This window comes from Phasianus colchicus, chromosome 20 (assembly GCF_987193195.1).
Source record: "Phasianus colchicus chromosome 20, bPhaCol1.hap1.1, whole genome shotgun sequence".
NCBI classification, from domain to species: Eukaryota; Metazoa; Chordata; class Aves; order Galliformes; family Phasianidae; genus Phasianus; species Phasianus colchicus.
Genome location: NC_143455.1, coordinates 10,247,234 through 10,259,991, shown reverse-complemented (window position 1 = coordinate 10,259,991; position 12,758 = coordinate 10,247,234). Strand labels below are relative to the sequence as shown.

At 36.6% G+C, this 12,758-nt stretch overlaps 1 protein-coding gene across 18 annotated transcripts in view; it reads right to left on the bottom strand.

The window, feature by feature from the left end:
- Positions 1-12,758, bottom strand: part of MBTD1 (mbt domain containing 1) — a 28,535-nt gene that overhangs the window by 4,930 nt on the left and 10,847 nt on the right. For all 18 annotated transcript variants that reach the window (XR_016459143.1, XR_016459144.1, XR_016459141.1 and 15 more), the window contains 10 exons: positions 9,391-9,508; positions 8,472-8,606; positions 7,935-8,023; positions 6,471-6,705; positions 5,255-5,310; positions 4,899-5,003; positions 3,958-4,105; positions 1,602-1,684; positions 1,043-1,277; positions 354-431 (listed from right to left, as the gene is read on the bottom strand). Coding sequence is in view for 14 of the 18 variants with exons in the window: in XM_090122165.1 (XP_089978291.1) it covers positions 354-431; positions 1,043-1,277; positions 1,602-1,684; positions 3,958-4,105; positions 4,899-5,003; positions 5,255-5,310; positions 6,471-6,705; positions 7,935-8,023; positions 8,472-8,606; positions 9,391-9,508 (1,282 nt within the window). In the remaining 4 variants the exon portion in view is untranslated. The remainder of the gene's footprint in view (positions 1-353; positions 432-1,042; positions 1,278-1,601; positions 1,685-3,957; positions 4,106-4,898; positions 5,004-5,254; positions 5,311-6,470; positions 6,706-7,934; positions 8,024-8,471; positions 8,607-9,390; positions 9,509-12,758) is intronic.

Below are 12,758 nucleotides of genomic sequence, written 5' to 3'. Positions count from 1 at the left end.
TCCAAAAATAACAGACATAGTTGGGTTGCCTTGGATGAGGTCATCGACTTCTGTGAAGACAAACCACTCATCCCTGTGTGGCAAAGGAGAACTGCTACAAGATTTCAACTGATTCATCATTAAAAAAGGTGTGGCTCTTAGCAGGACTAAGGGCTTACCCACTGTACTTATATTGCTACAAGTTATAAAAAAAAATAGATATTCTCAGTTATTTATAAGATTCCTTTTGTGGCATACTGCACCTTTAAGCTTAACACCTGCTTTACATACAGACAGCACTTCTAAGTAGAAGAGACTTAGGGAGAGACCACAAGCTTGTTAAGGGAAATTGCAAGCACTATTTTGTCACCCACTTTTCTTATGTCCTTTGTACTGTTGTGATTTTGACTTTTTCTTCTGTTTTGATGAACTTGACTGGTTATCTCTTGATGCTGCAAAAAAAGTGTGGAGTACAAATTTATGATAAAGTTCACTACTTTGTAAATACACTTCAGAACACGACAAAGCTTTTCTGAGAAACTTGCCATTAAACTACTATCAGTAGTCAGTACTACTAACAGTAGTAGTATTACTCTTCCTACCTCCTTTCCATTAAACAACTAACATTTTTCAAACAGTTACCAATTACCATAAAAACTGGCCTAGAACACCAAGTGTTGATGCACTAAATGAAATGTAGCCTTCTCACACAAACAGCCATGCACACACTGAGGTCCATCACATTCAGCATGCAAAGGATATTTGCCAACTTCAACCACTACAAATTCTCTCTCCAGACTTGTCAGGTAATAGCGTTTTTTTCCAACATGAAATAAACATCTTCTGGCAATAAAACAGAAAACTGCTGAGTTGCCACAGAAATGCCCAGAAGTACTTTAAAAATCAAGGTGGAAGAAGAACTGTGTACTTCTAAGCATTAGCAAGAATTTGTTCTATTTCTGTTACACTTAGCGACCTAACCTTACAAGGATGAAGGTAGGAAAAGCATCACATGTGATTAAGGATCAGTGAACAACCGTATTACTCACAGTGCAGAACTTACACTGTGGTGCTGGAGGCTGCAGCTGATATCCAGTTAGCTGACACCATCCCACGGGGTAGAGGTCTGGGGACTCGCAGTCCACCCACTGGTCATACTCATCTTCCCACCCATCGAAGTGTATCCTCAGCAGACGATGGATAATGCGAGTTACTGTGGCCACACAGACCAAGCGAGGCTCCATCAGATCAACGGCCTCCAGTTTCATTCCAACATGAAACCCATGGTTTGGAACTTCCTGGAAAAAGCAAGCACATCAAGGCAGCAAGCACCAACCACGTTAATTAGATCAGTTAAGCACATGCTGCTGAAGCAAACATTTCAATCACTTTAGCTTAAGAAATTTTCAAGCATCATTTGAGAATTTCCATGCAGTCCTGTATCTAACATTTCAGAAATACTCAAGCTCTAGAAATAAGGGCTGTTAGATTACATTAAAATCTGTTGGCTTAGTTTTTCCACAGCTATACTTAAAGAAATGGGTTAATCCCATAAGCACACAGATTAAAATGTGAAGAAAATCCCAAATTAAATTTCAATATGGATGCTTAGTGCTTATTACCTTATTGAAGAGCTTTACAGGTGCTGCTATTGAGTCAGTTTCCCTGAGGTAGTCAAACCATTTGAACGGGAGTTTTGTGTAACCTGTGAATTTTAAACAATGCTTTCATAAATCAACTGTAAGCTTCCTTATGTTAGAACATCAACAAGAATACAACAGTGGCACTGTGCTATGGCTAAAAAGACAAAGAAGCAAAACATTAACATCAGAAATCTCCATTCTCTGAATTCTGGTCTAATGGACAACACAGTCAACTGGACACTGCCTTTTTGCAACAGAGATGAATGAATTTCTGGATAATACACAAAGCATCATTTGATGTTAAGATCAATTGTCGACACTTGAAGCTTTCTGTTCACGTAGATCCTTCATGTCTACAATGCCCCACACAAATGACCCAGAACACATAACGTAATTAAGCACATCCAGTGCCTTTCCTGTGGGGAAAGAGCTCCACTACTGAAAAATCTGATGCATTAGGAACAGATTCACGGAACAAGTATGGGTATTTAAAACCTTAAATAATAAAGTTAAGGTTAGCAATAGAAGAATAAATTACAGGATTTTTTCCCCCAATCTTTTAAGTTATTGGAAAGGTAAAAAAAACAATTCTTATATATTCAGCTTTTGTACATCTGCTGAATGTGCCTGCAAGTCTTATGAGTATTAAAGCATCTTCAGCTTCTGCTGGTTTCAGCAAGAGATGAAGATATTAGAAAGGAATAAACTTAAAAGCATGAATTGCAGGGGTTTAACAGCAACTTATTTAATGTATCCACACTGCTGAATGTAATCTAAAAAATGGTGTTCACTTTTGGTACATAACTGTCTGCAGGAAGACATGCAGCAAGAAACCTAATTGATAAGAGTAATTATAAGTTTTGAGAATCAATGCTTGTTAATGTACAGCTCCTCTGGCTAGACTAATATACACAAGTCCTTTAGGCATTAAAGACATACACATGGTCCTAATTAAACATTCAAAATTAAGAAACTGTGCATTTGCAAGTTCATAACTTGGAGGGTAGAATATACCTCCCATAAAAGCTAAGATGCCTTGATCACTTCAATCTTATTAAATCAGTAATAAAACTGTGTTAAAGGGCCTTATGTTCTGCATTTTACTCCTAACTTCTCTCTCAAATGACTTTTACATTATTGCATGGGTGATTCTGTGGTTTTAAGATTCAGTCACCTGTCAGTGGATGATACAGCACTGCTAGGGAAAACTGCAATATAAAATGGGCAATACACTTGTAGGTAAAGAAAGCTGCCAAAATATGAGAAACACAACAGTATGATAAATGTGTTAACAGAATTTGCACACTATTGTGTAAAGTCTTTGAAGAATGAAAAAAAGTTTCATCATAAAAGGGAATTTGATTTCTGTATGGTTTAACGTAGTCACTTCTAAACTAGCTGCTGTTGATATGGACACCTTTTGCCCCATGCAACAACTACCACTACTGCAAGAGACTCCTGCAGCACATTTTGCAGGTATGACCACGCTATTCTAGGCAATACATTCACTAGATGAGTTAACTGGAAAATAGTAAATCTGCCTTAAATGCACTCAACACATACTCAAGGATGACAAATTCATTAGTGTGCAATAATAAAAATATGACATTCTTCATGTTGTGTTATGTAGTTATTACCTAGAAAATCATTCAATAAATACAAGTAGAAGCCTGCAAGGAGAATGAAGAAAAATCATCTTAGAAAACCATGTGCTGTTACAAACCTAATTAAAATTCTCTTTACAAGCTGCTAGACCTTGATAATACAAATCAAAAGATGAAGGCAGTAAGAGTCCTCCATAGGCACACGTGCTGGTGGACAGACAGCTTATTCTCACAGAAGGGATTATGCAGCAAACAGCTCTAATGGCTACTTCCTGCAGTTTTGTGCACATTCTGCAGAAATTCACGGCTGCTGTCACTCATCAGCCCAAGCCTGAGATTCTTCATAATGTTCATTAAACCCTCTGGTGGTCTGGACTTGCCAAGCAACAGCAATTTATGAGCAGACCATTCAGTGACTTGCACATTTATACTTCCCATTCACATTAAGGCTATGCTACTCAACTAGTGGCTGTCCTCAAATTACAGCAGTAAAGGCAAATTATTTTAGCCAGTGTATCATAAGGATGTTCAATTTCCCTTTTTCTCAGTTCGAAGTTTGTCTCTGTTTTGAAGATTAGTTTCAGGTTGCACTGTTTTATTTGTTTTTGACTTGAGAGTGTCCTAAAAAGTGAAATGAATTTTGTAGACTGATTTAAAATACAAAGCATATGGCACATACAATATCACTGAAAAATATTCAAAATAAAATGTGGTCAGAATTCTATATGTACCTCTGGGTGGAGTTAGTTCAATCATGTTAATTTCACAGAAACCAACAGGGAAAATAGAAGGGGAAGTGGCATGGTAACAAAACCAATCAGACCCATCTGCTGCTTCTGAGCCATCAATCCCAATCATAAGATAGCCATCTGCTAAAACCTTTGTAAAGAAAAACAAAATTTTACATTAAATACCTTTAACTGTGTGATAAGGCTAGAAAGAAAGCATGCCATGTTTCAAGAGTGAAAAATAACTAATAATGAAAGCACTCAGAAGAACATTCAATTACAATAAAACAGGAAAAGCAAAACAAACTGAAATCATACCTGTCTCCAAGATTGTGTGCTCTATTGTCAAATGTACCTTTGTTAACTGCAAAGTTATGAGATGAACATTTCCATTTTCTGAGCTCTAGTTTACTTTTTGTGAGTATATCAGTTCTATCTTAAAGCTTTATGTTTCAGTTTACTCTAGCTTGAAAGATATTCTGCACACTATTAAGAAAAAGAGATTTGAAATAATGACCACACTCACTGGTAAGGTTATGCAAAGTTGCTAAGCTACTCTTTTTGTCCATTTTCTTTCCCTTTTAATAAAGATTCAATGTTGATGAGATCCCTTTTAATCAATCTAGAAAACGCTTATCTTCATAGATTCCAGCAAGCAAGCAAGATGAGGCTTTTGTTTTGAATACAATGGCAAAATACTTGGGATAATTAGCAGTAGACTGTCTTGAAGATTAATCTCACAAGCATAGCATATGTTAATTAAATGTAAGGCTGAATCTCCAGAGATTAAAATCGAAATTAAACATACATGAGTATGTTCTTTGTCACAGTAGTTGTATATAACAATTAACGGATTCATTTCCTGAGCTTTGTTTCTAACCTGAACAAAGGTGAATGTAAAATGGTCCTGTCTGTCTTCTGACAACAAACATTGGCTTCCTTACCTTCCTAATAGTTGCCACACATATTGCTGAAAGGTTTAAGGGGTCTATAGCTTCCAGTTTCATTCCTTCTTTAAACCACTCTCCAGCTGTGTCAACCTCTTTCACCTAGAAGAAAATTAATAAAGTCAGATGACAGCACCAGAGCTCAGAATTTAATAACCAGTCACAGTAAAGGAACAGAGTGAAATGCCTGTACCATCACCTCTGTTTATGACAAGGAGGACAAATTTTTAAACTGCATGAATTAAAATTCACCAGTGCTTCTGCTGGGCATATTGCCATAACTTCCAAGTCTGTTTCACACACACCAAGTCCTCAATCAACTTATATAAGAACATTCCTGGTAGCAAACTCACCTTCATAAATAAATGTGAGGGTGCATCAAAGTGTCCGTCCTGTTTCTTTGTAATATCTGTAAGGAACAATAGTACATATTAACAACAGTTTTTGGAACAGAGTAGGCAATATTTTTTCTTAACATATTAACTGCTGGATTGCAATCACCTTGTTAGTGTATAAAGCTTATGATGAGACTACCACAAAAATCTGGGGAGCACACTCCCTTCTCCCCACTGTCTTCCATCTGAAAAACCTCTATAACACAACCCCATTTACAGAAAAAATCCAACATTCACAAGACTGCTTAACTGCATCACCACTTTGCTACCAAATATAGAAGTTTTTTTTTTTTTTTTTAAAAAGGCAAGACTCTTTTCTAGCAGATTACATTTATATAATCACAGTTTCTATACAGTATATCTACTCTCTGCACATATATTCAGCTTATTTTTGCCAAGTATTGAATCCCACCTTGCAAGGGAAATCCTTGAAATCCTATTAGAGGCATTAAGACATTATTTCTGGAAAACAGCACTGTTCTTTATGTCTCTACTCTTATTTATAAACAGCTTCAGTGAAAATTTAAGTAGTTAGAAAACTGTCTTGAAGGGCTGTGTTGGGAAATCTTTTATGGAAATTCTGTTTCTGACAAGGTATACATTCACAATGAAAGACAAAGATTCAAAAACTTTTTTTTTTTCCTATTTATGGACCTTAACTATTTCAAATTGAAAGTACTTCAGATAACAAGGGTCTAAACCATATACCATCTATTAAGCCATCATATCATCTTCCCTGCCCATTTCCCAATGGCCTCTAAAACATCTAGGTCTTGCAACACAAAAACAAGATATTCCTCACACTTTGGAGAGACAGAAATTAGCATCCCATTGGATACTTGCTCATGTTGCAGTGTACAAAAGAGACAAATGCAGAAAGCAGTAGAGCAGGAAGTGTAATTCCACGTTTATTTTTTTCATAAAAAATGAAATTTATAAATTTATATTTATATATAATATATATGCTTGAATACTGCAGTTCAAGATTTTCCTGCAGACCAATTGTACATCAAACTGAAACTCTACAATGGCAGTGAAATTAGTAAAACCATTATGCAGCATTTAAAAGTAATTACTCTAACTAGTTTTTACCAACTATATGAAGCAACAGTATTGCTTAAGTCTCTCCACGCCAATACTGCCCACAGACACCTTTGACAAGCAGTAGGCTTACCAGATCTTTTGAATCTGTGTCCTATGCTTCGAGACCAACCAATGTGATGGATGAGTGGACTGTACATATGGCACCAGAAATCATCGGTTTTGTCTTCGCTTTCTTCATACACCAATCTCAACCTTCCCCCAATGACATTCTCTACAACAGCTACCCTCGTTCGACAGAGGTGTGTTTTGTCAACAACTTCTACTCTCATGCACGTTTTGAATGGATACTGCATGCTCTCAGACACCTTAAAATAACAGGAAAAAAATTCTGTAAAAATATATTGTTTTAGCTTAGTAATTTGTCTTCTATAAAGCACAACATCAAAGAACTTCCCATTTAATTCAGGTACTTGCTAAGCAGCTTGCACAAATGACACGTGATTTATGTGGTATTTCCTTTCAACTGTAGCAAGATGCAATATTTTAACAAGACTAACCTGAATAGATCCAACAATGGTATTGCTTTATTTAAGTACAGCCTCACACAGCTCTCACAGTGGTTAAAGGACTTTTCCCTTGGTTCAATGAAAGCTTGTTCAGTTAATAACAAATGAAATTACCTTGACCAACAATTTCAACAAATTTATTTATTGCTTTATCATCCACTCAGAACATAGCTCTTCAAATGCAAGACCAAAATATTTTAACATATTAGCAATGAAAAATAAAATTCAAACATAATGAAAGCTTACCACTCAAACATACTTCATCGTATACCAAAAATAAAGGAACAGAATGACAGTAGTGATCAACCTGCATTGTGAGAACCTATTTTGTTTAAAAATGCTCTCCAGTCAACTCAGCATTCTGTAATCTCCACCCGTGTTTAGGCCCTGCCAATTTGATTTGGCTTCCACTGAGCCAATTTTTAAATATAAATGAACGACTTCAGAAACAAATGGGGAGGAATATTAGCTGCACAGTGAGACAGCAGTACTTCTTAGATTCCCATTGAAAAAGCAACACACCATCTCACAATATCAGTAAATAAGCTTAGAACACATCATGCAGGCAGCTACCATACGTGACAAAGACAGCAAACAAATCCAGCTTGGAGCAGATGAAAACTATTAACATTTTAAAAATCTACTTTATTATAATCAAGATATGTGCACAGTAACAAATGGTTTAGTTCCTTGAAACAGTTTATAATTGAAATAATTTCTGAATTAGAGAAATCAGATTTTTTCTTATATATTACAAGGTAGCTTATCAGCATTTTTGAGTATTTTAAAATTAAAATGGGCTAACTAGTTTTTAAAGAAAATTACTTCTGCTAGAGGAAACAACTTTCCAAACAGAACCACATACTGATAAACATGGAGATAAATGGAAAACAGATTCCTGTGAAAACTGCATTAAGAAATCATTGTCATCTCTGCAGAAGGAGCTGATGTGCCATTAACAAATACAGTTCTTTTCTCTGCACTGCCACTTTGTTGATAGTGCATCATTGATGCTGCATCAGCCTTACCTTCTGAGAAAAGTCAGGAGGAAGTGTTTTGGCACCAGTCAGTCGTTTCACCAGAAAAGCTTTCCAGTTTGTGTATTTGTGTTGGATGGCTGTTGCAAATGAAGGGGACAAAATAAGCCACTCATTTTTTAACTGTCCATTAGAGATAATGCTATAGTCTGGAATAGGTAAATAAGAAATCCTAGATGACTTTAAAAGCTCAAATGAAAATAGTTCAGTGAGAAGTCAGAAGATGAAATGTATGGATGTTAGGGCAAAGAGTTCAATCACAAGATATAAATAAAACTTGTGTATATTCACAACACTGATTAGCTAAGGAATTCCACCTTGATCTTAAAAACAAAGTCATTCTGGAGGGGGTACCACAGGAAGCACTTTCAGTGTGAGTCAAGTCTCTGTTTTTCCATTAGATCAATCATTCACAAATAATTGTTGGCAGAATTGCTATGGTAAAGAATGCTGATATCAGAACCATCAGCAAATTAAACTAAGACAGACTTTTAATTGTAGCAATCAGTAAGACTACTATTTACGTACTTCGAGGAGGGACTAAAGGCTTCCCACTGGTTGCACACCAACCAACTGGGTGGATATCAGACCCACAAACGTTGCACCAGAAGTCAAGGTTTGAATCATTTTCAAAGCCTTCATATCTTAGCAGAGCGTTGTAGCCTGAAAGTACAATCACATGAAAAAATTTAAGATTATAAGAAGATCAATTAAAATTTACCAATCATAACTGATATTACATTAGATTTTCCAGACTAGAACTTTCTAAAGAATGTTATTCTTAAGGCACATGCTGCATGCTATCAGAACAGTTTAAGTAAGACTCTTATATCATAAATCTTTACAAGTTATATAGGGGAAAATCACAGAATTGTAGGACTTGGAAGGGACCTCTAGAGAGCGCCGAGTCCAACTCTTCGCTAAAGACTACAGGTCACATAGTTGGGCACCCAGACGAGCCTCGACTATCTCCAGAGAAGGAGGCTCCACCACCTCTCTGGGCAGCCAGCTCCAGTGCTCCATCATTCTGACAGTAAAGTTCTTCCCTGTGTTAGCATGGAACTTCCTATGTTCTAGATAAGAATTCCTTTGTTACTCACAGCCACTGCTTTTTGATATTTTAGCTATGTGAAGCTTGAATTTTTACCTTTGATTTTAGCCAAGACATTAATTTTTATGAGACTTACTTGCTATTTTGCAATTTTCTATCCTCTCATCCAGCACCATTACAATGAAATCTTGCAATAAAAAAAACAAACAAACCAACCCAACTTGAAGCTACTGTAAAACAGCTCACTAGTGATAATAGTGGAAAATATAAACCTTATACAGGCTCTAACCCCTTAACAGTGTCAGCATTCTGTTAACCAAATAACTGCTGACTACATTAGCTACCTGTGCATAATTATTTTGACTAGTTTAGTAATTCCAAAAAAGTTATATTCACCTGCTAATTTTACAATTCCAGCTATCCAGAAGACTTTGGTAGGTAGGCTGCAGTCTGTGTTTGGAACCTCCACTCGCACTCCTTCTGAGATATCACCCCAGCATGTCCCCATAGGTGCCTAGCATTTAAGGTAGGAGGAAAGTGAACAGTTCACCACACTGCTTACAGCACAAGATTTGTTGTTGTTAATTATTGTTTCATAAGTGACTTTAAAAAGATGACTATCAATATACACAATAACAAACATAAGGCAAGAAAATAGCCTATGGAAATCCAGTTTGATTTTGATCTGAATTTTGTGCATAGTGCTGGTTTACTACTATTACAGTCTATTTCCTACAACCACCATAGGCTTTCAAGTTCAAACATCCATAAAGCACACACTGTATATTTTCATAGGTCCTCTTCCTTCCACTATGCTCTAACTGCATGATACCGACTAATTTTAGGTGGGTATGGTATAATTCCTCTGCAATTCTATTAGCAGAAAATTATGGCACTTAAAACCCATTCCACAGACGTCAAAACATTTATGTTCTGTAAATCTGTAATATGTCTGAAAAAATGGTTAGAAGTTATTTCTCAAATCTATTCTGAAGTTTTATTCTGATGGCTTTTATCACCCATTAGTTCACACCCTCTCTGAGGAAACAGGCTTCCATCTCACCTGCACATGATCATTCTACTGAGCAGCCAAAAAGAGAAGGAGGTAGAGTTCTACCACTTTACTGAACATCAAAGGGAAATGCCCAGCTAAATTCCTCACACACTGCCATGAAAGCTTAGACTAATATGTTAATAACAAAAAGAAATACAAGCTCGATGAAGTCTGAAGTGTTTCTGGAAACTGGTGATAAAAAAATCCAACATTTAGTTTGATTTCAGGAATTTTTTTTGAACAGAGCATCATGAAAAATTGTCAAAGATTCTATAATAGAGATACCAGAAGCACAGTGTTCAAGAATCTAAAGCCTTAAAAGCTACTCAGCTGAAGTTAACAGTAACAAAATATAGAGTGAGCCAGTCTAAATTAAACTCCATCGAGAATGGCAATGCTTGGATTTTGGTTATTTTAGAACAACAGTCATATGAAAGATTCCACATCCTGAGAAATGTCCTAATAATTACTAGAATATCCACATAAAGGGATAGTTGAAGGAATCTTCTGGTTCTTTTTTGTAGTGGGCAGACAGTATTGTAAGGCAATGTTTCATTACAAGGCTACTTGGAAACGCAGAGAACTTAACAGCTCAGTGGGAATAGCCTCCAGCTTCACAGATTTTTGCCTGTGACCCACAGGTGAAGAAAGCTGGATTAATACTTCCTGAAAGATTGGAAATTACAATAAGGGAATTTTGCTGGCAATCAGCAATGTCCAACTAGCAGCTCCAAAGTTATCTTGGAAGGGCACAGCACTCACTTCTACAATATTTGAGGTTAGGCATGCAAAACTTAAATCAAGTTTTAACTATTAACAGGAAAAATCAGTCATAACAAGTTTTGCTACTTTCTTATTCTTGAAGCCTGGTCTCCTCATGCTCTGCTATGTCCCATCTACCCCAGCCTAGCCCACAGAGCTCTCTTCTGCCATCTGGTAGACAGAAAGAAAACAACCTCCGAGATGATGGTTTATTTTCACACACAACATATGCAGATGCAACTTCTTAATCAAGTCCTATTACATATCCACTATCATCTCTAAATTGACACTTGTGGCTTTTTGAATTGAAATGGGGAAATAAACTTTTCAAACAGCATATTTTAGAAAATCTGGTTGCCTTGTACAGAGACACAGATAAATCTAAACAATCAAAAATAGCAGAGCTGAATAATTTTCTAATCCAGCTGCACTTCACTACAATAAATGTTACTGCCTGCTCATCTACTCAATTGATTCAGAGGAAGAGTATTTCAAAGCAGTTCTCCCCCCTTCAACTGATTACAGAAATGTCACAAATAATTTTATTTCTAGAACATGGATTGGTATAGAGGGAAATAGCAGAAAGTTAAATTTGTCCTTGTCTGTGAAAATATTGGTTCTGCTAGTTCTCCTACACCAATCCTTATGGCTCACCCTTCAGAAGAAGGAAGCCATCCTGTGCAGCTTCACTACTGAAAAGCCAGATTAACATTACTGTCCTGAAGTGATGGTATACCTGGTATACTATACATGGTAACTATTCTTAAATGAGGAAGACTGGATAAACCAGGGCTATAACAGCCATCTTCCTTAATGTCTTCTCTGTATTTGTGCAATTAAGCAATTAATGTTTGCACAATGCTTTGGAGGAAAAAATAAACTAAAAAAAAATCAGAGTACTACATAAGTGTAAAGTCTTATTCATCTGCTGGCTGGCAAGGTGAAGTCTGGATTGGCATAGCATGAACTAGCAGAACCATAATTTACAGGTAAGAACAAATTTACCTTTCTGACTTATGATGAAGAATCCATTTCATGTTATTCCCAACAAGGAAAATCTGCTTCCTGCTCCAGGGGAGGACTTGGGAGGGTTTATCTGTGAACAGCAGCTGCCTTCTCTGCAAGGTAAGTCACAATCAGGAAGGTTCAGTTGGACAGGGTTTGAAAAGAATGCCTAAAACACTACCTATTCCCATATGCTTAACCCAGGAAATCTTCGTTCAACTAAATAATTGACTCCTAATGGCTTTGGATGGCACCAAAATTACCACGACTCCAGACTTGAAAGTGGACTCAGAATTTAAACGGTAAAGAAATTCTACCAGTCCCTGGAGTACAGGGATACTCTGCCACTAGAGTGCATCCACAGTATCTGCACCTCTGGCCTTACCATTCCAGAAAACGTGAAAGTGATGAAAAACTAAAGTTAAGGCAAAGCACCGCCACCTAGTGTAAAACCCTGGAAATGCTCCCCTAGAGCAAACGCAACAAAAGAAATCCAGAGAATAAAAATACTTGAGGACAAAGGGAGAGAAATACCTAACAAGAAGAGAAATGTGTTTCCAGATTCTGACTGGTTTAAACATGTTTTTCAAAGATGTGAAATAAACAACGCTCATTAGTAGCCATTGCCATAGCTTGTGAAAGATTTCAAGGTAGAGTACAAACATGAGTATTGTGCCCGCTCACATTACTGGTGTACTATTCAGGTTAATGAGTGAAGCAGTAAGAAAGATAAGGCTCCTTTTACTATGGAATGTTTTGGCTCCATTTATCAGTGGTTTAACTGCTGTAGATGTACCCTACTTAAGGACACTGGGAAGCATTTGTTATAATAGCACAGGTTACATTATTAAACACTGCCTTTTGATACACACTTATGAAATTGCTTGTTACAACACGTACATAATTATGAAAGTGCAAACATGCTTAAGCATATGAAATTCAA